Source organism: Vipera ursinii (genome assembly GCF_947247035.1).
Source record: "Vipera ursinii genome assembly, chromosome: 2".
Lineage (NCBI taxonomy): Eukaryota > Metazoa > Chordata > Lepidosauria > Squamata > Viperidae > Vipera > Vipera ursinii.
In genome coordinates, this window is record NC_139513.1 from 252,705,163 (window position 1) to 252,731,372 (window position 26,210).

At 36.6% G+C, this 26,210-nt stretch overlaps 1 protein-coding gene across 1 annotated transcript in view; it reads left to right on the forward strand.

Moving 5' to 3' along the window:
• PCSK1 (proprotein convertase subtilisin/kexin type 1) overlaps positions 1–25,628 on the forward strand; it is a gene marked incomplete at both ends in the record, with an annotated part of 38,711 nt that extends 13,083 nt beyond the window's left edge. The window contains 12 exons of the mRNA XM_083354561.1: positions 18–128; positions 1,514–1,660; positions 2,124–2,200; positions 4,509–4,597; positions 6,165–6,337; positions 12,462–12,674; positions 17,133–17,233; positions 18,660–18,893; positions 19,550–19,707; positions 21,783–21,916; positions 24,452–24,613; positions 25,269–25,628. Coding sequence (XP_083210687.1) covers positions 18–128; positions 1,514–1,660; positions 2,124–2,200; positions 4,509–4,597; positions 6,165–6,337; positions 12,462–12,674; positions 17,133–17,233; positions 18,660–18,893; positions 19,550–19,707; positions 21,783–21,916; positions 24,452–24,613; positions 25,269–25,628 — 1,959 coding nt within the window. The remainder of the gene's footprint in view (positions 1–17; positions 129–1,513; positions 1,661–2,123; positions 2,201–4,508; positions 4,598–6,164; positions 6,338–12,461; positions 12,675–17,132; positions 17,234–18,659; positions 18,894–19,549; positions 19,708–21,782; positions 21,917–24,451; positions 24,614–25,268) is intronic.
• Between the last annotated feature and the right edge of the window lie 582 nt (positions 25,629–26,210).

Here is a 26,210-nt window from a genome sequence, read left to right on the forward strand (position 1 = left end):
ATCTCATGCTATTTTAGGTGACTTGGGCAGAACAACAGTATGAAAAAAAGCGAACGAAGCGTTCTGAATTAGGAGACTCAGCAGAAAATCTATTTAATGACCCAATGTGGAGCCAACAATGGTATCTGGTAAGAGTTTGAATCTTCATGTAGAACATATATGTTTAGTATTGCTTCATTAGTGTAGTAAACCATTTGGGAGATTACTCAAAATATGATAATAGAAGTTGGCTTTTAGGTTATAAACTATGATATATACAATCATCTGCAGCATATTTTCTGTTTTTGAGATGAAAACTGTACAGTCACAAAACTATTCTCTAGTGCAGGGGTGTCAAACTCAATTTCATTGAGGGCCGCATCAGCATTGCGGTTGCCCTCAGGGGGCCGGGTGGGTATGGCCAGGGTGGGTGTGGCCTACTGGGTGGGCATGGTTAGAGTGCGTATAGCCTACTGGGTGGGCGTGGCCAGCTCTACACTGTTCGCATCGAGGGTGCCTATGGGGGCCTGGGCAGGAGTGGGACAGATCTGAGGGTCTCTGGCAGAAGGAGGGTCTCTGGGCCAGGGCCAAGGCAGCGGAGGCCGTTCCCTCACTGTTTCCAGGATGGCTTCGTGGGCTACATGAAACCACTTCACGGGCCAGATCTGGCCCCCGGGCCTTGTGTTTGACATGTCTGCTCTAGTGGAACAATTCTCTTATGGCATTTGCCCAAATATAACATATTACAGTTTGATATAAGTAGCACTTGTGAAAAAGAGCACAAGCTTTATAAAATTTAATGGGGAAGATAAGTACCTCAAATGAAAAGAAAGAAAAGCCATGATGAAGTGATGCCATTTTTTAATCAGTCAGCCACAATGTGACTCAGCCCCTTCTTACTAACAAATCAAAAAAATTAAAAGAAGATGATTCTAAGAGATTGAAATTGACAATAAAATATAGATCTTGTGCTCTCTTGATTTAAGATTTCATTTCTTATAATATTCCATACTAGACGAAAGAAGTTGGGCAAGGCTAGTGTGTACAGAACTACTATTTGCATCATGAAGCAACTGTATAAATTTTTACACTGAACTCAAATCAAAACCAAATCAATATGTTTTATGAACCATATTCCTATGTTTTATGAACCATATTTTTTCAATGTGCCATGCAATTCATGACACAAAATTTCAGTAAAGGAGGGGCTGTTTTTTTCAGCAATGCTAACTATATAAGCAATGGCAAACGAATTTAATAAAATAAAATAAATAATAAAATAACATAAAATAAAATAATAAAATAATGTTATCTCTACAAGTAATATTTAAAAGTACCGGTAGCTATTTGTAATGTAATATTAAATAATCAAAAGCTATGCAGGAACAAGTTTGGTATCATTCATTCATTCATTCGTACAAAGAGACTTGAGTGCAGCATATGTAAGAAAAGTAATTTTTACAATGTGTTATAGGCAAAACAAGTTAGTAACATTTGCACAATGCATAAATAAGTTGTCTTTTGTTTCTCCTAGCAAGATACAAGAATCAACCGATCTTTGCGCAAATTGGATCTTCATGTCCTTCCAGTGTGGCAAAAGGGCATCACAGGCAAAGGGGTTGTCATAACAGTGCTTGATGATGGCTTGGAGTGGAATCACACAGACATTTACTTTAACTATGTGAGTTTAATATTTCAGTAGCAATCATTATTTTTCCAATTTCATGATGAGATTCTTGGAGTTTAAAAATATTCCTATTCAATAATAAACGTGATTGGGTGTTCACCCAATTGTTTGTCAATCTGTAGACTCTGGAGAGAATTCAAAAGAGTTAAAATCACGTTGCACGATGATTGGGTAGAGAAATGCAAATATGACAACTCAAAAAACCATGAGCTATTATTGATTTTTTTTAAAAAAAGAATACTCTATTAATATGTTTATGAGGAAAGAAGGGTGTTATACTGCAATTATGTACAATTGTTGGCATCCCAGATTGACACTGTGTTGACCACTGAAGAAACAGAAAGAGAGACTAGATAAGTTTCCATTCTGGTTTGCTATAATTTTTCTTATATCCCTACCTCTGTTGCTTCAACAATTGTTTACAGCTGTTACAGCTATTTTCTTGATTAACATTTAGGATCCTGATGCAAGTTATGATTTCAATGACAATGATCATGATCCATTTCCCAGATATGATCCTACAAATGAAAATAAGTGAGTAACTATCTGCTTTAATACACTCTTTGATATATATTGCTAGTTTTTTCTGGAATTACTGGGTGATTTTCAGTGATACTCACTGTTGCTTTATATTATGTATCTGAATTAAACTTTAAGAACAATAGCAGACAAAACTAATTCTAGACCACAGAGTTGTTGTTGTCATCCTTTGCTGCACAGCCCAGAAAATGTCACATTTATATATTGATGGGACAGGAATTCTTTCTTTTTTTCATAATTTCCCTTTGCTCAGGATTGCACTCTAAAATATTTCTATTTGCTGGGCCAAGGGAGACAGATATCCATACTGATTTTTCCATACTCTCACCACAGTGGGACGAGATCTCTTGTTTTATCTAGTTTTGTCCTGATGTAGATGTTAGCACTGTCTAGTAGTCATAGTGTTGAATAGGTAGTTTCAGTGAATGTGAAATTAAATTTCAAAAGTCATTTATGCAGTCAACATGTGAGCCTAAATTTTGGGATTCTATTATTAAAGTGCATGGGACTTCATTATACAAATGACTAATCTAAAATGTCTGGTTTTATTCAGATGTTGGATTGGTTATGATTTAGATGAAACAATATGATAAATCAACTGTACACACACAGACACACACACACTCCCATTTCCAATTGATGACACAATCCCAATAACAATAATGGATGGACCAATTGTATGATCAGGCTGCCTTATTGCCTTTTTTGATTACCAACACCATGGACACTCCTGAAATAAAAGTTGTAAGACCAGTGCGTATTTACTTGAGAGAAGCAACCTGAATAGAGTGAAGATTTAGTTTTTAGTGGAGGACTGCATTGATATGGTTTATGTTGGTTTGAGAAGCAGAGGATCAGCTTACCTGTTCACTTCAAGTGTAGAATTGTAAACATGTAATACTTCCCAAGATAATTAAGGTAGAATGTCATTTTTTAATGATACAATAAGGTTCACCACCACCTATTGAAGGCAAATAATATTGAATTCTTTGTGTGGATTCTGTTGTAACAGAAAAATATATATATTATGACAATGAAAGGTTTTCAAAGGATGAATATTTTCAGGTTTTGTAAAATGTATCATTCTGCTTAGCTGGAGCAGTTATTGGTAATAATTGACCATTATCCACTGATTTAAATTCTCTGAAATCTGCCATCTCTGCATAACAACTACTGTTTCTAATATATGTAAATGGAATTCAAACTGGCAGCATTCAACAGCTTCAGTGCATACCGAACTGTGCTATTAAATAAAGTAGCTTTTCACAAGAGGACTATCATTTGATGCAACTAAGGTGAAGAGTTTCTGGAATGTGGAATAGAAAATATTGTACTATTTAGTCTCTGTAAATAAAAAGGACAAACTGCATATTTAAATCTAATCATCTCAATAAATAACTTGATATCTGATATTCATTAAAGCTATGCATTTTCATTGGTCTCTTGAATATTGAGTTTATTCTTGGAATTAATTCATGATAGCATCAAAATGTGTTGGGAAAACAATAGGCATACTCACTGAAGAATTCTTGTAGATCCAACAAATCAGAATGACATCAGCTTGACTAAAGTTGTTCTGTGTTTTATAATCACTCAGGATGATTTCATAATTAGGGTAACTTACTTGCTTATCCCCAACTTGCCAAATTTGTGTGACAGTAGAACAGTAGACAGTAGATCCAAGATGATTGGGTTGGTTGTGCATTGACGGTTTTTTTCAGTCAGTGCAACACACTGACCTCTGAAAAATGCTGATTTTTCAGTCAGTGCAACCTCTCAGTCTGAGATCAGAAGGCCATCATTGGTATCAGTGATAATGTTGAGGGGGGAAAAATCGAAGAAAAATCCATGGTGGTACAGAACAGACAGAATCAGTGTAGCCTCATCTCACCAACCTTGTTTGCTCCTATTCTAAACCACCAGCAATGCAGTTGCAGCAGCTGAGTAAAAAGAAAACAGAAAATGTTCCTAGAAAAATCTCATTGTTATGGAATCACTTCAGAATTTTGTCTGTTTCAAAACTGGTTAATTCTTCAATAAGAATTACATGGTTGACTGGGGGAAAGGGTGCCTGGTTTAAGGTTAATTAAGTAGAGATGGGCATATTAACGTAATAAATAAACTACATTGTGGTATTCATGTAACCCTCTAATCTTCTCCTACAATTTTGTTGATCATGTTGTGCAAACAGGGCTATGTAATTTAGTTCCTTTTGGCTCCATCTGAATTTCATATACTCATATGAATAATAATTACATAATAAGATTTGAAGATGACCCATATAAAACTGATTTTGTTGCAGACATGGAACACGATGTGCAGGAGAGATTGCCATGCAAGCAAACAATGTTAAATGTGGAGTTGGAGTGGCATACAATTCCAAAGTTGGAGGTAAAAAAAATATAAACAATAATTCTTTTTTAGCAGTTTCTTTGCTGGAGTACTGTTTGAAATGCTAGTGGAGAGGTACTGAACAAAGTAATATTAAGTTGAATGGCAGGGACAGAAGAAATGATGGTACACTTTCTGTTTCTATTATGCATTATGATTGTACAAAAATTTGAAGGGCTATTTATTGCTGCAGTTTAATGAATTTCAAGAGAACACTGAAAATAATATTTTTGTTAAGTACCATAATCCCTGAGCATTAGTGGCTGATTAGGTTGCTACTATATACTTAATTCGTGTGGCCTACAAATGTGGGCTGAAATTTAGTTATTTATTATTGTTTTTGTCAAAGCATGTTGATGCAAGCATGTCATGGCCTCAACTATGTATTCAAACTGCTATTATCACATTCAAGTCTAGCAACGTTCAGAACATAAGATTTAGTTTTCCTTTAACTCTGATAAAAAACAACCTTTTAGTTTTCTAAATTTTAAATGTGACTTACTAATATGCTATTAGTTTGGAGAGGAAGGGGTTTCTTAAGAAATTAGAGGAAAGTCAACAAAATAATCAACTCAACAAGAGTATGTATGCATGTTTATATGTATGTATCCATTAGTTAATTTACAATAGTGTAGATTTTTAAAAATTGTGTAAGCAATCCCCTCATTGTGTTGTTTTTATTTTGTTTTTCAAATAAGTAAATGATATATACCTCATCACAAAAAATCAAACTTCTAAAGTAGTGTTTCTCAATCTTAAAAATCTTATGTATGGACCAACACACAGAATTTCCAAGCTAGCATGCTAGTAGTTGAAATCCACATGTCTTAACTTTGCCAAGACTGAGAAACACTGCTCTAAAGTGAAGGCCATTTTCTCATCAATCAAACTTCCAACATTAAACAGTCTTTTGGCAAAGATAAGGTCTTTCATATTAATATATTTCATATTAAAGTTGTACACCAACCTTTTGGTGATTAACAGAAGCAGGGATGCAGTTTAGCATTGTGGGGTGAAGATGAGGGGAGGGACTTGATCTCTTTGTAAGATCTCTTTTGACATTTACTGGGTAAATGTCAAAACTATACTACTAAAACAGCTGAACTTTCTATGGGCTTGATCAGGATCACTTTAATTGATGGCAGGTGTGTAGTGGCTACTATTTAACATAAGTTTGAATATGACTGATTCTGAATACAGCCACATTTTTTCTAGTTTTTAATGGTTATTTTTCCCCTAAAAGATTTGCTTTCCAATTGTACAGCTTTGAATTGTACAGCTTGTATCTTTTATTAAAGGTGGAAAAAAATCTGAAGAATTTATCTTAGTCTGATTTTTTTTTACATCTCAAAAACTTGGCATTTTACAGGGATGTGTAGACTTTTTATATCCTCTATACATATTGAATCACCTATATCCAATCCAGTGTTCTCAGGTTCTTGCAGTTTATAAAAATGCACAAAATGTTTCCATTTTGACATGGTCAAAAGCCCTGTTTTGTACTGGCAATTCAGACAGAACACAAATTAATGACTGATTGGGGTTTTTCTCTCTCTCTCTCCTAAAGGGATCAGAATGCTGGATGGCATAGTCACAGATGCCATTGAAGCTAGTTCAATTGGTTTCAATCCTGACCACGTGGATATTTATAGTGCCAGTTGGGGTCCAAATGATGATGGGAAAACTGTTGAGGGGCCTGGCAGATTAGCACAAAAGGCTTTCGAATATGGAATTAAAAAGGTAAGACCTCTTAACACAGAGTGAAAAAGCAGTTAGTACGTGCCAGAAAATAGAAAGGTTCCTTTGTTAGTTTGAGGAGTTGCTTAGTCCATTTAGAAACACCAATTTCAAAAAATGGAAACTACTAGAAAGATCTCAGCAAAATATCTTTACAGTATTTATATTTAAGGGTTTAACATCTAAACCACTGGGTTATTTTCTATCATCACTCTCACACTTTCTTGTTTTTCTTTTTTTTCTTTGCTGGCTTTTTTCTACTTGTTTTCCTTTGAATATTAATGGGATTTTATACAAAGAGCTCCTATAAAATATTAATAGAAATGGTCTACTTCCTGAATATTGCATTATTATCTTGTATAGTGTCAACATTTGATGCATTATTTTATTTCAGAATACGTAGCTCAGTTAGTTATAATTAAGATGATCTAAATACTTGAGAAAGGGACACGGTGGCTCAGTGGGTTAGGATGCTGAGCTTGTTGATCAGAAAGTCGGCAGTTTGGCGGGTCAAATCCCGAGTGCCGCGTAACAGAGTGAGCGCCTGTTACTCGTCCCAGCTTCTGCCAACCTAGCAGTTTGAAAGCACGTAAAAATGCAAGTAGAAAAATAGGGACCACTACGGTGGGAAGGTAACAGCGTTCCGTGCGCCTTTGGCGTCTAGTCATGCCGGCCACATGACCACGGAGATGTCCTCGGACAAGCGCTGGCTCTTCGGCTTTGAAACGGAGATGAGCACTGGCCCCTAGAGTTGGAAACAACTAGCACACATGTGCGGGGGAACCTTTACCTTTACCTTTAAATACTTGAGAAAAATAGCACTCTTTTTGGTCCTGTAGATCCAGTTAAGGAAGTAGTTGAAGTTCATGGGCAGTGTTTTATACTTTTTAATTCTAAAAACTAAGATAACATTTAAACCCACTTACATTTAAACCCTCAAATACTTTGGCCACCTAATGAGAAGGAAGGACTCACTGGAGAAGAGCCTAATGCTGGGAAAGATTGAGAGCAAGAAAAGAAGGGGACGACAGAGAATGAGGTGGCTGGATGGAGTCCCTGAAGCAGTAGGCGTGAGCTTAAATGGACTCCAGAAGATGGTAGAGGACAGGAAGGCCTGGAGGAATATTGTCCATGGGGTCATGATGGGTCGGACACGACTTCGCAACTAACAACAACAACAACAACATTTAAACCCACTTACCACACACCTCTGGTATAAACAGAGACACCTGACTTATGTTTTTTTTTCTGTAATTTGACTTATACAATTTTTCAAGCTATTCTTTCATTAACTGTCCTTGCACAATTTAGATAGACCAATGTTTAGGGCTAATAATCTGATAGGAGGTGGACTTGCTGACAGTTGCAGCCAATACTTGACTCAGCTTAAGTTCCTATTTCCCAATTTCACTGAAAGTGAAGGTATAAAACAATTAACAGTTAATTGTTTTAATAATTATCTAAATATTAAAACAATTTACACAGCTTGGTAACATTTGCACATATTATTTCTAACCTTCTCCTCCTTGGGAGTTGTTGTTCAACACGACAGAAGAAAACAAAACTGGGAAAAACTGAATTCTAACAATTTCATTGCTAACTTGGAATTTTATTTTGGAAGAAGAAAAGAGTTTTCCTCCACTAAGAATAAAGTCAAGGGATGCTCTATCTGGAAATAAAATGAATTTATCAAATTTAAGGTCAATACTGGGAAATGCATCAGTTTTTTGCTTTTGTCAATCCCCTACAACACAATCACACTTAAAAAAATGAAATTAAGATTAAAAATATATTCAGTACAAACAACAAATAGCACTCTGCAGCTGCCATCATAATACTTCCATGAAGGTTGCTGGCCACTTGGTGCTTCTCCAAAATAGTATTTTATTTATTTATTTGGCTTGAGAAATGAAATGGGCAAGATATAGAATCATTTGAGGTAGACTGTGGACTTTACTTTAAAATCAGTGCTTTTCAAGAGGGGAAGTGCCCAGTCCAAATTGAGGATCCTCTAATTATGTACTTTTGTAACACAGAATTACTGGATAAAAGCCATGTGGGTTCAAATAATCTGCTATACTAAGCTATTATAACTTGAGGTGGTTGCGGTTCTATTCTGTTATTACAGATGCTGTTTAGCACTGCTGCTGTTTAGCATGTTGCGTGAACCAAACTATCATTGCCATCAAAATAACCCTATGTTTTTAATTTGTTTAAGCATAGCATTAAAATGGGGGGAGCAATGGTCAGTGATTAAAGATGCTGAGCTTGTCAGCTGGAAAGCTGACAAGTCTGGGTTCAAGACCCAAGCACTGTTTTATGGGGTGAGCTCCCATTACTTGCCCCAGCTCCTGCCCAACTAGCTGTTTGAAAGCATGAAAATGCGAATAGATAAATAGGTATCACTTTGGTGGGAAGGTAAAAGCACGGGTGAACAGTCATGCTGGCCACATGACCAGAGAAAAGTCTTCAGACAACGCTGACTCCCTTGGCTAAAAAACGGAGATGAGCACCACTTCCTAGAGTTGGACATGACTGGGCAAGGGAAAGCTTTACCTTTACCTTTAGCATATTAAAACCCAGCAATTGTATATTTAATGTGGGCTTAGGGTTGAATAAGCTATGCAACCTTAGCCTATCTTTTTGCATCACCCTTTTTTCTTTCTTCTGCCTCTTATTTCTCTTTTGCTGTCATTCTCTTCTTTCCTTCGCTGTTTTCCCTTGTTCTCTTTTTTATTTCCTTTCAGTCTTTGGAGAAAATCATTCCCTTACTTCTCTTTTTCTCAGTCTGTTCATTCCTAATTTTTGAAGCTTTTTTTTTAAATCCTTCATACACATGAGGAATACCATGGGACATCAAAATGACACACCAGCATGCCATAAACTCTACCCTTTTTATATTCCCTGGTAACATCATGACGCACATATGAAATGGAAGGACATGCACTGTGACAACACAATGGGTTCTTCATCATTTTGAGCCCCTTGATCCATCATTGTGGACACAGCTGTCCTGATTCATTTCTGAATTTTAAATTTTCCCTGTGAAGTCAAGAGAAAGGTTTGAGAGAAAGTCTGAAGGTCAGTATCTTGGACTTTTACCACAAACTATACAGAGGACAATTCTTCATCCTTGCTTTTCTGCCAGCATAGCTAAATTTGACAGAGATTATACATTTTCCAAAGTAAGGCAAATAAGGAGTCATATTTTCCTAATGAGAGTTATTAACATCTTCTACATGAACAATTCAAGAAAAGGGTTCTTTTATTATCACTGCTAGACTTGTTACAATCTATGAACTATGTCTTTAAAAATTCACTCAAGCATGTTAATAAATGAGACACTTTTTACAGTGAATATACTTTCATTAATCTTTTTTTTAAGTAGAAACTTTCTAATAAAATATTAATAGTCTCCTAGCTCCAGCTCTACAGTTTTTTTTATTTTTAGATGGCCTTTTCTTTTTGCATAATCTTGCGGGGTATCTATGTGTGTGATTTTGTTTATAGCTCATCACTCAGAAAGGCAGCTAGTGATGAGCAGGAACATTTAATTTCTGATGTTAACAGAATAACAGAGTTGGAACAGAACTTGGAGGTCTTCTAGCCCAACCCTCTGCTCATGCAGGAAACCCTATACCATAGGTAGGCAACCTCGGCTCTTTTATGACTCATGGACTTCAACTCCCAGAATTCCTGAGTCAGCATAGCTGACTCAGGAATTCTGGGAGTTGAAGTCCATGAGTCATAAAAGAGCCGAGGTTGCCTATCCCTGCCCTATACCATCTCAGACAAATGGTTGCCCAATCTCTTCTTAAAATTTCCAGTGTTGGAGCACTCACAACTTCTGCAGACCAATTGTTTCACTGATTAATTGTTCTAAATATCAGGACATTTCTCCTTAGTTCTAGGATCATTCTCTCCTTCATTAGTTTCCATCCATTGCTTCTTGTCCTGCCTTTGGGTGCTTTGGAGAATAGGTTGACCCCCTTCTTCTTTGTGGTAGCTCCTTAGATATTGGAACACCGCTATCATATCACTCCCTAGTCTTCCTTTTCATTAAACTAGACATACCCAATTCCTGCAACTGTTATTCATATCCTTCAGTCCCCTAATCATCTTTTTAGAGTCTCAACCAGTGGTAGGATTCAGCTGGTTTGCACCAGTTCAGCAGAACCGGTAGCTAATTTTTTGTTGCCTACTAGGAATCCAAAATCCCTCTCACAGTTACTACTATTGAGCCAGGTGCCAACGATACTATACCTGTGCATTTGATTTTTCTTGCCTAAAAGAAGCAAGAATTCACCACTGAATTTCATTTTGTTAATTCTTTCTGTATCTTGAGCCTATCTTCTGGAGTGTTGGCTGTTCCTGCTAGCTTGGTGTCATTTGCAGATTTGGTGAGTTCCCCTTTTATCTCTTCATCTAAATCATTGATGAAAATATTGAAGAGTCCTGGGCCTAAAGCAGAGCCTTGGGATACTTCACTGCATACTTCCCTCCATGTAGATACAGTTCCATTACAGGCTACACATTAATTACTGTTAATTATCGGAGAACCAAGAGTTATGAAGCAACAGGAAAATACAGAGTTAAAGGCTTTACTACTTCATACTATGAAATGGACATGCCAAGCACCAAGTCTTAAGATGCTAGTGCACTTTTATTGACTCTTGCTAGTCACATAGATAATGCATTATCACTATTTCTGTTGGAATAAAAGAAGTGCTAAAATCATTTGTCTTCTCTCTGAGCAATATTGCCTTTCTTACCTTTCTTTTCTTTTCTTTTTAGTTGGCAGATCATTGGTTAATATATTTTATATTCAATGCAGCAAATGGCCTTGAATTGAATAAGTACTGCAGTCAAAGTCTGAGCTGGATTTGGGCAAAGTTGTGGATGTCTGAGGTCTATACATTAAGACTAAGAATAGTCCTTTTAAAAGAAATTATCAACAAATAGTGTACACTCCATTTAATTATTCAGTACTTTATTAAATGATTGTGATGGAATAGATGCAATGTATGAAATATATATTAGTATTTCCCAGAATATTAATTTGTAATGCAAGAAATGTGCAGCCATTGTTTATTAGTTCCGTAATACCTCCGATTCCTTAGGGAATATAGCTATGTTTCCAAGATTGTGTAGACATCAACACATCATTGCTAGGAAAATAACAGCACTTTAACTTCTAATATATTGTATTTTAAAGAGAGAAAATGATTTGGCTTATTGCAAACAATAAGTATGACATCATGGATCGTGAATTATTTTCCCCATAATATAATTTGCATGCCAATTATTAGAAAAGGAGAATCTCAAACAAAAACAGACTTTTGTCAATGCAGTGAATTTTACCCCAGTGAACCCTCAGTCTTCACTTATAAAAAAGTGTTTGGACATCTGAAGTAGACCTCTCTTAATTTTTTGTTGGATATGAATTAGTCTGAACCCCACAAGAGGCCTTCTACATTTTGGGGTGTGCAATGTCTATTTTTATCTTTACCAGCTTAGAGACTGGCCAACATTTCATTCTATGAGAAATTCTTGTGGACTTTTGCACCAATAGATTATAATGCTCCCTCTTTCCCTATTAAAATGTATTGCCTATCCAGCAACAACTCTCAGACAGAAGCATCAGGACAGCCAAAGACCTGAGAAAGGCTCATTTTGTTGTTTCTGTCCACTGATTATAGTTTTCACACCAAACTCTGTGTGACCTCCTTATTGTGTCCTCATTTCCTTTGTTCCCTCAGCTTTCTTACTTAGTTGTTAGCCCTTCAAACATTTCAGTCCATTATCTTATTTTTATCATTAGACCTTATCTTAGGATCTCTTTAGATAAATGAAGCTTTTATTCATGCAGGGAAAATGTCCTTGCTTACATTGTTCTATGGCCGATCATTCCCTTCAGATCATTCAAAAAAAAATTCTATGATATGTAGATCTACTGCTTACCTTTAAACCAATTAAAGATATGGATCTGTCAAACAAAATAAGGGAGATCCTTACTCTGATTCTCATGTTAAGGCGTAGTGACAAAATGAGCATAAAAATTACATCTGGGGGAAAGTTCACACATCTTTACTCACAATAATCATCTCTTTCCTTTCATTTCCTTTAGGGAAGAAAAGGGAAAGGTTCCCTTTTTGTCTGGGCTTCAGGGAACGGTGGCCGTCAAGGAGATAACTGTGACTGTGATGGTTACACAGACAGCATCTACACAATCTCCATCAGCAGTGCTTCACAGCAAGGCCATTCTCCTTGGTATGCAGAGAAGTGTTCCTCAACACTGGCCACAGCATACAGCAGTGGGGACTATTCTGATCAAAAAATTGTAGGTTGTTTTTACCAGATTTTTTTAATATAAATTTTTTTTATTGATTTTCCGATATTACATTTATATCTTTGAAAAGCAACGTGGTGTCTGAGTTACAATAGTTCCATTTCATACAGGTACATGTTATTACAAATCTCCAATTTGTTGTAGCCAATATTTCCTCTCTTTTTTCCTTTAATACATATTGTCTCTTATCTAAATTAACATACTTCTTATTTTATCTATCAGTTATTTAATGGTTTCCTTGCATTTGTCAATACTTTTATATATTTTATTTATTTTAACATTTCATCTTTAAGGAATCAATCACCTTATAAATTTTCCCAGCTTTAATTTGCATTAATATGAAAGTTAAATGTTTGAAATTCTCATTTTCATATTTCTAGGTGACCCCACTTCCCTTTATCACATTTCTCTCCAATGCCTAATAATCTAGATACACATCCTATCTTATCTCATATCAACAGGTTAATAATACAATATAATATTCTTGTTTTCATTATAATTTCCACATACTGTAAATTTAATAACCAAAATTTAGACTTATAATCTTATTCTTATCACTAAATCCAAGTATATTAGTTACATTATATTACTCTTAACATAAATACATCTTAGTCAATTTCATTTAAATGGTTCAATATTTCAATTTAACTGTTGAGATCCACACATCTAAGTTTTTTAATTAGCCAGTATTTTTATCTGCACATCAAAACAGTCTCTCATAATCCAAGTACAATCCTGTCTATTTAGATATTTTCTGTTTCATATTTCCTCTTAAATATGTCCATTCTTCTTCAATCTTATTCTGGCTTTTTTCCTTTGCCATGTCATTTTCCGTTTTTTTGCTTCAGAGTCATCAAGGAGTTCTTGTGTTGTAGTATTGTATTGAAGTGACCCTCTAATCTCCATTTTTGAAGAGTTGAGGGGTCTGATAGACATACCAAATCTTATCATTATTTTCTCCTCTTGGCGCAATTGTCCTGGACTGTCTATTTTTTCTTCCATCTGTTTCTCATTTTGATCTTTAAATTCCTTCTGCTTTATGTAACTATTTTTTTCCTTAATCCATTTTGTCAGGTTTTTCTCTGAGTTTTCTCTTGTCTGTGCTTGTTGAGTAGTTAAATCTTCTGTCAGAGTATTTGATTGTTCAATTTCTTCTGTTATGTTCTGTCCCGATAAATTATTAGTTATAGTCACAATTTGAGTTTGCTTATCCAAGACGCTTTCTAGTTTTCCCTCCAAAAGTTCTTATTTCATCATCAGCTGTAGAAAGGAACTGATACGTTTGGCAGGTTATTTTCATGATAGCATAGATTTGTTTTTGTATTTCTTCCATGGTGGACTCTCACATCTGGTGTTCAAGGTTAGTCTTAACTTGTTTTCTAAAGTGTCAGCCAAGTCTCTCTCTCTCTCTTTTTTTTTTTTAGGGTGTCAGATTGCAATTTCAGGTTTAGCCAGACGGTGTCCCCCAAGTGCTTAGAAAATTCTTTTCTTTTCTTTTAGGGAACTGCCTGTTAATCTCTTTTCAGTTGTTTCTTCTGTTTTAGAAGAACAGAGCCAAATTTTCAAATAAGGATAGGAAGTAAGGAATAAATAGTCAAAAGCTTTTAGTCCACAAGTTTTTTTAAAGGAACAAAGTTCTAGTTGAGGTCCAATTTGTTTTTTCAACATTTCTTTTTAAATCACCCCTGGAGGTTCAATCGCCACTGTTTCTGAAGGGAGGATTAAAATCCCCCCTCCTTCTCCGCAGGGGGGAAGGTACTTAGCAGCTTATTTAGGTGGAAAGTAGAAGATTGGAGTATAAGAGAGGTTGATCTTACCTGGTCTCTTCCACACTGCTTTAATGTTGCCTGGTGGTAAGTGTGACTTTGGCTGTCTGCAGCCTAGTGACCGGCCATGTTGCTATAGCCAGTCTTTTGTCTGCCGGTTCGAAGGGAATGCAGGCACTAATGGGAGAGTTGCAGCTCCCCCGCATTTCTGCAAAAGCCCCTTCTTGCTGGTCGCCCCTCCAGGGCGACTCTTCAGCCCTTTTAGGACCCCCCAGCGATGCAAAACTGGATATGGAAGATGACAGCCATCCTCCAAGCATCCATAATGGTGGTGGTGGCAAACCGGAAGCCTGTTTTTACCAGATTTAACCAACATTTGGGGGGGGGCAACCACAAAGCAATTTGGACAGCAGGGATGGTAAACTCATAGATACTAATCTTAATGCTCTAACAATCATAATTCAAATATGGTGAGCATTTTTATTCAGGATTAAACTTTATTTTTTAAATAAGCTTCTGGAAAAAATGTGGTTGGTGTTTGGTGACATTGGGAGGTATTTTGGGAGGAGAGCTGCAGGAATTTTAAAAGATAAATTTAGTTTGTAAATATTTCAAGAAAAAGCCATCAAAAGCACACCACAAACATATTGCTAAAATAACATACAGTCACCTTTTGTTCAAATGGGATTCCATATTTCTTGCCTGCAAAAATAATGCAACTTCTATATAAAGGAAACTCAAAGCTAATATGCAAAGGACTGTAGCTCTATGGAGAAAAAAAAACGTGAGCTGAATTTGCTTTCACTGTCAAGATTAAAAATTAGGAAGTTTTTCTCAATACTCCAGGGGGAGGGCCTTCTCTGTGGGGGCTCCGGCTTTATGGAATCAATTGCCGGTGGAGCTCCGGATGGCACCAGACCTTCGAACTTTCCGTCGGGGCCTGAAGACCCATCTGTTCGAATTAGCTGGTCTGGCCTGATGGGGGATTATGGGCTTTTAATTGTTTTTAATCTGTACTTCTGTTTTTAATTGGGCATGGATTTAATTCTTTTTAATTTTTGTATAGTGTTTCTTATGTATGCCCTGTGAACCGCCCTGAGTCCCACCAAGGAGAAGGGCGGTATATAAATCAAATAAACTATAACTATAACTATAACTAATAGCAGAAAAATTCTCCAACTGATAGATTATTGTGGATATGTTTAATTTTGTGATGTACAACCTCACCTATAATAGTAATCAAAGGAGGAGTTAGTGCAAACCTAGTCAATTCAAATAGGAAAATACAGAATAACAGTGTTGTCTTGACTGAGAAACAGAACCTATTTTTAAGAAGTAATTATGCGAGTTTAAACAGTTTTAACTTCCTGTAAACCTTCTATTAAATTGATTGTACTGTGGCCACTGTATAAACTGGATTCATTACTCTTGGTGAAATGTAACTGGTGATTTTATTAGATGTCCATTGATTACTTCTGAGTGGAGGAGCAACCCCAGAGAGACTTGCTGTACAGAATAGAAAGACATATTACTTGGGCAACACGAGACTCCATCACACTCATTTATCATGCAACCACACTTCCCCCAACAGCAACACTGTTATTCACTTTCTGAACAGCCATCTACTTGGTCATCCTATGAGCAACACATAGAGAGCAGTCATCCAGGCAATAAATGGTTGTGTCAGCCATTTGTATAGACAGAAACTCCCAGCATTGCTCTGACGGACTTCTCTGATCACCATCCATGGACTAATTGGCTAGAGTGGCAGGTTTCTCTAAAGACCTATGTGCCAGCAAAGCAATGAACCAGCTTCTCTGAGCAATAGTCAAGAAATTGAGTAGAAGGTAAGGATTTGTCCCCAATTCATCATCTAACCATGGTCCACTGTTCAAAATGGCTGCTTCATTTCCCCAAATGGGAGTGTCAGGTACCTTTGGGAAATGCAAAACAATTACCTGGATTCATGAAAGGGCAAGGGAGATAATGATATAGGAAGTATCAATACTATTGATCCTTCCATCTGATCTCTTGGGGTCAAGATACATGAAAAATGAAGCTGGATGTAACCCCTTTCCAATAAATTCTAGTGTTTTGTTGAGAAATAGAGAAGAAAGGATAAAAATAACCAGTATGATTGATCAAAAACTTCAATTTTTTTCATCTAAGGTCTACAGATTTTACTATTGTACATTCACATATATATGTGTACACATTTCAATACTGCACTTCCACATATTGAAATCTTGCAGGCAGTAGTGTGAGGCACTTTTTCCAAGCAGAGCACTTCATTTTCTAATAAATCATCTGTTTCATTTTCCAAATTACAGTGCTGTGCATTATTAGACTGAGAAGAAGGGAAACAAAAGTATTGGCTATTAGCTCCTATGTGATTTTTAATCTGGCAATCATTTTACAGTGATGCATTTTATGATTCAACAGTCATTCTGAAACATTTATTTTTATCTTACTAGGATTTCATAATAAGATGAGTGCCTTTTACATAGCATTACGTTCATTCAAAATGAGCTATTTCAATTAAAAATTGTAGGCAAAATAAATGGGGAAGGTTTTCAACTCTTATTTTATCTGGAAGAGAATAACATGTTCCAAGGCAATGATGGAGAAGAATGCTTTTGTGCATGGCCATGCGTAACCTTTATATGATGTTTATTTCCTTCAGATAAGTGCGGATCTACACAATGAATGTACAGCCACTCACACGGGGACCTCTGCTTCTGCTCCTTTAGCCGCAGGGATTTTTGCTCTAGCTCTAGAAGCCAAGTAAGTCTTCCTAGTTAGACTTTTTTTTTTAATCCCATTTATATCCCGCCCTTCTCCGAAGACTCAGGGCGGCTTACAATTTAAGCACAAACCAATGTGCTTAACAGTAGCCTTCATTCTATGTATATGCCTGCTTATTAGGGCTTTCACACACACACCAGCGGCATTATTACAAAGTCAGCTTAATTGCCCCCAACAATCTGGGTCCTCATTTTACCTACCTCGGAAGGATGGAAGGCTGAGTCAACCTTGAGCCTGGTGGGACTTGAACCTGCACTAATTGCAGGCAGCTGGTGTTACTTAAGGAGGCATTAGCCCACTGCTCCACCAAGACATGCTTGAAACTTTGATTTAATTCACATTTCAAGCAACTGACCTGTTCCATATTACTAGCATAAACATCTGCAGCAGAATAACAAAACTATATTCAAACAGACATTAAAACCTGAAGTAAAATTTTCTTCTTGGATACGTATACCTGAACGACCACAGACAAACTGATATGGGATTGTAAAGAGAATGTTCAATCTAATTCTATATTTATTTATTTATTTTATTACATTTATATACCACCCTTTCCCGAAGGACTCAGGGCGGTTTACAGGGTAATTAAAAACCAAAATACAAAAGTTAAAAACAAGTTTAAAAAAGAATTAAATTTATCCCTGTATAAGTAAAACCCCAGTTAAAAAGATTAATCCTCAGCCTGGGCCAGAGAGCTCGAAGAGCCAGGTCTTCAGGTCCTGGCGGAATGAACGGAGGTCAGGGGCAGTCCTCAGCTCCACTGGCAGCTGGTTCCAAAGGGCAGGCGCCCCCACTGAGAAGGCCCTATCCCTGGGTGTCGTCCGCCGGCAATCTCTTACCGGTGGCACCCTGAGAAGACCCTCCCTGTGGGAGCGCACTGGACGAATGGAACTTGATGCCGGCAGCAGGTGTTCCCTCAGATATCCCGGACCCAAGCCATGTAGGGCTTTATAGGTCATCATCAGCACCTTGAATCTCAATGCTATGATGATGTTACTAGCACTGATGATGTTATCTAGTTTGGGTAATGAAATGTCTGCAAGAAAACAACCAAGTTCAGAGATCACCTAGGACTCTTCAAATAGAATAGAATAATAAATATTGTATAAGGTAACCCGATTAGCTGATCTATTTTCCCAGCAAAGAACAGAGTTCCTTTAACTCTAAGTAGGTTTCTGCATTTAGTATGAATCTTTTATGACGTTAAAAACAAAATACTGGTGGAAATTCAGTAGAGAGATGCTGATTACTGGAGCTTCTTAACTGAGCGCTTATGCTTTAACTAACTGACTCACTGGGTGTGTGTGTGTGAAACATATTCTGTGCCTATTAAAATAGTGGATTATGGGCAAAGACTACAATGCCTTAAGATCAAAATTAACCAGAATTTTGTTTGTGACAGTCCTAATCTTACCTGGAGGGATATGCAACATTTGGTAGTCTGGACATCTGAATTCGATCCACTGGCCAACAATCCAGGATGGAAGAAGAACGGAGCTGGACTGATGGTGAACAGCCGATTTGGATTTGGATTACTTAATGCTAAAGCACTGGTAGATTTGGCTGATCCCAAAAGCTGGAAAGGAGTGCCAGAGAAGAAAGAATGCATAGTTAAAGACAATGACTTTCAGCCGAGGTAAGAGCTGACACTTTGGTATTTTAGCTTAGTTTTTAGCTGAACTCTGATCCAGAAACATATGGAAACCCATAGCCTTCCCATATAACATTTTTTCAACTGTCCCTAGGCGACTGCTTCCATCTGGCAGTGTTTCTATTATCTAATTGAATAATAAAAATCCTTATAGCAACAGTTGCAAGACGAATGGGGGAGGGAATGAATGGGGACTATGGCATACACTTTGCATACAAAAGGAACCAGCTTCAGTCTACCCAAACAACAGGTAGCATGTAAAATCTGACAGCCCAATCATCCTTGAGCTGGGGCCCACCACCATCTATATTTGTTTTGAACAGTGTTTCCCTGCAACAATATATTATCTTGGTATTTTTCCTCAGTAAACCTGAATTGCGCTTCAGAGCTTTATGGGAATTTAAAATTGCTTTGAAGGACTTCTGTATTAGTAAAAAAAACAACTATGTAAACTTTTCTTTAAAAGCAAAGTTTTACTCTTTTTGTTTTTAATGTTGTCATTGTACACTGCCCAGAATCCCGCTGTGAGAGAGATGGGCAGTTCTTATATATGAGAAATAAGTAAATAAATAAACTTTGCAGATTTTTAAAACTGCATCAGGACTTCGTGAAGTAAATTAAGTTTCTAATCTTGCTGGCAGGTTATTAAAAGCTAGTGGTGAAGTTACCATTGAAATTCCTACCACAGCTTGTGAAGGCCAAGAAAATGCCATTAAATCCTTGGAACATGTACAGTTTGAAGCAACAATTGAATATTCCCGCAGGGGTGACCTTCACGTGACCCTGACTTCCCCATCAGGTAAGAACATAACATTATCTATTTGTGTACTAGCTAGTAATTGTGGCACAGTTTTGTTTTAATACCTTTACAGATACAAAAATGAAGAATACATTGAGGAAAGGAATACTTGCCAACATATTAGAATGGAAATAAAGAAAATAATATCCTGAAATTTCAAATAAAAATATTTATTCATGAGAACATTTTGGATAGTGTGAATCAGTCAAATAGCAACTGATGCTATCTAAACCATGCACTTCATTTGTGTTATCTAGCTAAATCATGCATCTTTGCTGTATTAAAATGGAAGAGAGAGAGCAACAAATCAGTAGCATTTCAGAAGAGTGCTTTAGCTGTTTCTATAGCAGTTCGAAAGCACGTAAAAATGCAAGTAGAAAAATAGGGACCACTACGGTGGGAAGGTAACAGCGTTCCGTGCGCCTTTGGTGTCTAGTCATGCCGGCCACATCGCCACGGAGACGTCCTCGGACAAGCGCTGGCTCTTCGGCTTTGAAACGGAGATGAACACCGGCCCCTAGAGTCGGAAACGACTAGCACGCATGTGCAGGGGAACCTTTACCTTTTTTAATAGGTTCTCTAAAGTTTCAGATTACCTGTTCAGCATTAATGAATCTACCTTGTCCCAGCCCAATGCATTTCATAAATCAGACAGGAGGCTGATAGTTCTCTTACACTGTAGTTCATTAGAATTGAGATTTCTTTTATTGCTGGAGGTGAAGATTATTGGCTATTGATAGTCCTCTCCTCTGGGATTTGTTTCATCTTTTTAGAAGCCTAACCAGATGGTCTTATTTTATCTGGTAACAGCAAATTCCATAATTTGACTTTTTTAATGGTCCTATTAAATTGGTCTCCATGCAGTTTGATTCAGTATGCTCTTAAAATACTAATGCCAATACTGTTACTGTAAAGTAGTTCTAACAAAACTATGCATCTCTCTTATGGAATGACACTGAACATAGATATCCAGCCATTGTTGTTTAGCTTATTAGAATAAGACAGCATTCTTAATTTCATACGTTGCAAGCCACATATTATAGCATTTTTGCTTTAACATTTCTCTGTTAAAGTTAGAATGACACATGGCCAAACAGCAATTTTCCTCCTCCTCCTTTCTTCCTTCTTTTTCATTTAACATCTTCTATTTGTTCTTACAGTTCTGATCAGAAGTGCTTTGAAGAAAATAGGTTGCTAATTGCAAAATAAGTTGAAATTAGGAAGGTTGATGATTAGCAAAGGAATGACTGTTTTGCACATAGAAACTTTGCGTGCAGGTTTCTGTTAGTGGTGTCTCCAGGTAGAAGAAAGATGGGAAAGTCTCCTGCCTGAAAATTTTGGCAGTTTAGTATGTTCACTGAAATTCATATTTCTGTATATGAAACAAGTATTTTAGGTACTACTCCTATCAACCTGAAGTCAATCCCATCATTTATTTTAATATAAAGAGATATCTTGTGCTAAGTACACCAGATTATCTATTTGGGATTTATATATGGCCCTTTTCAGCTAGTGTTTCACATTGATCTGGTTCAACCCCATGCTTCTAGGTGCCCAGGTTTTCAGTACTTTTTCTGCAGCTGAGCTGTTTGACTTCTGGCTCATCTCAAGCTCAAGAATCAATACCTTGACACTTTTTTCTCAGGCTTCCTAAACTGAACAGAGAGGTGGCTGTTGCTGGACAGTACCGCATTATTGGTCAGCTAGAGCAGGGGCCCCCAATCCTCAGCCCATGCACCAGTACCGGGCCACAGCCTGCTAGCAACTGGGCCGCACAAACAAGCAAAGCCCCATACATGAGATTCAGGCAGCACACAAAACCACGCACTTTCCGGTCTGCAGAAGAACCTCTCTCCATGGAACCGGACCCTGGTGCCCAAAAGGTTGGGGACCTCTGAGCTAGAGAGATTCCTGTCTGGTTCATGGTGAGTTCTCAGCATTGTGAAGATGGCAGCAATGAGCACGCAAAGATGATTCTGAGGGTACAGAGGATGAAACTGAGGTTGTGTGTCTTTTGCCTGAGGTTGCATTTTATATTATCCCATACTGGAATGTCACATTTTTCTCTGATTCAGGGACCAAAACAGTCTTACTGGCTGAACGGCAAAGAGATAAATCACCTTATGGTTTTAAGGACTGGGATTTTATGTCTGTTCACACCTGGGGCGAGGATCCAACAGGAACCTGGGTTTTAAAAATAGTTGATATGGTGAGTAGGAAAAATTGTATGTGTGGATGCAAACTTAAAGTAAGATGGAGCAAAACATAATCATGATTAGCTCAAGTAAATGTAGTTAGGAAATAGGTTAATGAAAACTTTTTTTTGCAGCTTCAGTGCATAGGTGCATCTGCGGTCAACTACTGAATATAAAATTAAATGTATCATGTTCCTACTTGTGTATTCTCTTGTCAAATAATATTAGTGCTTCAGTTGGAAAACCTTCCTTCCTTCCTTCCTTCCTTCCTTCCTTCCTTCCTTCCTTCCTTCCTTCCTTCCTTCCTTTGATTTTATTCTAAAACATGACCTTTAATTTCAAGATGAAAAGTTTGTACTGACTTCGAATTGAACTATAATTTCCCTTACTCCCTTAGCACTAACCTATAAAACTAGTTTCCCACAAAAAAAAACCCTTATTGAGCTGTGGATGGAATAGGCATAAAATAATATTAGCAATGAATAAATGATCAAATGTTTCACAACTAAAGCCAGATACTGAAATTATGTGACAGCTTGCTCCTCTAATTAAATAACTTCTTTTTTGCCTTTTCCTTGATACCTCAGTAGGAACTGGAGACTTACGTAGCTTTGAAAAATTCCAGCCAAATATTTTAATACTGCCTGAGATCTTTAAGAGGGAAGAACTGCAATTGTGGATTGGTATATCAGTTAGAGTAAGACAAAATTTTGCAGCAATTACCTGGTACTCATACTACAGGCAAAAAAGAAATTTTCTTTGAATGGCAATTCATACTGGATAGCTCTATTTGCCAGTTTTGGTCAACTAGTAAATATATTTCTTACAGCTAACTGTTTCAGAAAAAATTAAATATTTTGTTGAGAAATTAATCACAGAGTCAAAATGTTTTCCTCGTGGTGTTAGCTTTTTTCCTTTATTGAAAATGTGTTTAACTCAAATTTGATTTATAATGTTAGAACTGATTATTCTAAAAGTGATCCCAATGAATGTGTTGATAACAAACATTCACAGTGAAAAATATCTAGTTAGTTGATCACTGGTGGGTGGGAGTATTAGTATTAGTGATTCCATAGAATAAGAGAATTATCAATATGGACAATTTATTTATTTACTTATTTAAAAACAGAATACCCTGATGACTTAAAAGATTAAAGAATATAGCATTTCAATGCAAATTGACAAATAGATAAAGCAGCATTTCTGAATTCACGGCATCTTGCTTCTCTAGAAAGCAATTCTTGCGCCAATGAGCCTTAACTTTAATCACTGCTACCAAAGGGATTTTTACTAAGAGTCACTGCTGATAATGAATAGAATTTATTCTTAGGATTTTATAACAGTTTTTAGGTGAACTGGTACTTTTGGGGCCTATTTAAGAAACATAATAACTATGATTTTTATTTTTTAAAATCACATTTGTCTCCTGAAATGCCAAGTGTGAAAATTGTGAACTTCAAATAGAGAATTGCATAACAATTAAAATACTTTAGGAATGTTATTCAGTGGCTCATCACCTATTGAAGGGAAAAGAAATTCAGACGAAGGGAAAGGAATTCAGACCCGGGTCGATAGAGTTGTCCTGAACCAGCCAGGCAGCCTCGTCTCCAAAAAGAACTCTGGAGAGCACTGCCCGCTGAACTTTTATTCACCTCCATCATTACAAAAAGTTACATCAGTCTCACACAAAATAGGATACATAGAAATAATTGGATTACTCAGGTGCTTATGAGATCACACAAAACAAGGTACCATAAGATGTATGTGAAGGCCTTATCACAGCGTTTCCCAAACCTCCCACATGCCAGGCTCCCTGCCAGCCAGGAGAGTGTGCCCTCACTGAAGCTAACAGAGACGCCCAACTAGAGAGGAACGGAAAGGCTGAAAGGTGAAAAACCAAATTCTTGAGAGACCAAATTCTGGCCATTCCCACAACCTATAACTCAATTTAGATAGAAATGAATGGGGATGCTCCCAAGATAGGAATGTGGTGATGTATCCATTTCATTCCGCTCAATGTATATATATATTTAAAAAAAACTAACTTATGGTCAGCTCATTTATGCATAAATATTTGTATGCGTAATTATGGTTCTCAAAATGTACATTTTATCCGATCTTTAATATGTTATCTGAACATAATCCAGTTTTGTACATACTTCACCCTAGATTATATAGTAGGCATTTATAACATATATGCATTCTTATGTACCAATTTTTGAGCTGTAAGCTCTATTGTACATTTGATAATATAGTATGTTTGGAGACATTAATGTGTTCTGATTTACATATATATTCAGAAAGTGAATGGGATAGTACCACATTAATAAGATTCCCACTCCCTTTATTACAAATGGTTGTTACTCTTTTAAATAAAATATGTTTGATCTCTGTACATTTAATAGAAGTAAATATACATACATAGTCAATATGAGTATATAAATATCTTCAGATTTAAATAGTTTTAAATTTAATTTTTTTTGTAATATGCTTGTATTTTTATCTTTTCAACTGATGGACTATAAAAGATTGACAATTACTCTTTTCAGTCTAAAAGAATGCAAAATGAAGGCAGAATTGTGAATTGGAAATTGATTCTGCATGGCACTTCCACACGACCTGAACATATGAAGCAACCTCGCATCTATACATCATACAACACTGTCCAAAATGACAGGAGAGGGGTGGAAAAGATGATAGACTCCATGGAGGTACCCTTCTAAATCTATTCTGATCTATGATCATAAAATGTGAAATAAGTGAGAATGGTTTTTATTCTAAATTAGCATGTTCTAAATCAACATTGTTTTCCCCTCTCGGGTGGATTGGTATTTCCCAACATTACATATGATGATGACTACTTGATTAGATGGATTTTAAAGAGAAATTTATGAAAGACTAGCATAAAAACTATAGCAAGGTGTTGCAGTTCAAGAAATTCCTGGTGTAGTGCCAATATACTATGCAAAAGCACTAGTTGCAAAAAAATTGGAGAAGCAACACTAGAAAATTTATTATTACCTTACTCCTCTGCTTATTAGCTCTTCATCTGGTCAATAGTTAGTAATGCATATGGTTGAAAAAAACTCCTTATGTTCTAGTTCATGTAGGATTAATACATAAACTTCCTGAATATGCTGATTCCCCAAGCCATTGCAAAATTTCTCCACAGGTCTCAAGAACATCTTAAGTGTGCTGAATCTCAAACATGTATAACTAGCTACACATGTTTAACACCACACAAAGAATTCTGTAATTTTGTTCTCAGAATTTCCAGCTCAAACAGCTTTTGCAGGAAATTTGTGACCTACTTTTGATAACAATCAATAGCTCCTGATGTTTGGTACCCTCACATCTATTTTTCAGGACCATCCGACCCAAGAAAACCCAAGTGACAAATACAAAGTGAGAGGAAGCACTAGCAGCAAACAGCAAAACCAAGATGTGGTTCTCTCTGATGCAATGCTCCGTCTACTTCAAAATGCATTCCATGCTCAGTTGGTTGGGAATAATTTACCAAAGAAGATGCTAAATGAAAACAGAGATATTCCATATGAACATTTCTATCAAGCTCTCGAGAAACTAAACCAAGGCCCCGAGCTCAGACACTCAGAAGAGTCTCTGTATAGTGACTATGTTGACCTTTTTTACAATTCAAAATCATATAAACACAGGGATGACAGACTACTACAAGCTTTGATTGATATTCTAAATGAGGAAAATTAAAAACAGTCCTTGACAGAAAGCTAGATTGGAAATATTCACATCTCCATTGCACTCCTAATTTCAAGTAATTGGCATCTTTCCAGGAATACAATTGGTATTATTCCATATTTATCAATTGCCTCAAGAATAAGCAAAACAAAAAGTTGGTTAGATATGAAATGGCAACTAGTTTATTCAAAGCAATCTATAATCTTTTCAGATAGGCAGCCTCCTTCAGGAATGAATAAAATCAGTTTCCCAAGGAAATAGCACAATGTCACTGCAACAGTTGTGTTTATTATCTTTTCTGTAGAAACTATAAATATTTTAGATTTTATTTCTGCTCACCTATCTCAAAATGTGACATTGTTTGGAGATACTAGGAGACGTTTGTCTTTCTAATATGGTCCCGGGGCACAAAATAGCATAGTGCATTGCCCCTCTCCTTGGTGGCTCTCATCTCAATTTTTAAATTAGAAAGCCACACCCATGCTTTAGGTATATCATATATTTAAAGATAGATCAGATGAGATTGAAAGGGCCCCAAGCTAAATGTACAATCAATAGTATTTCAGGTAGAAGAAAAACTGGAAAATATATATC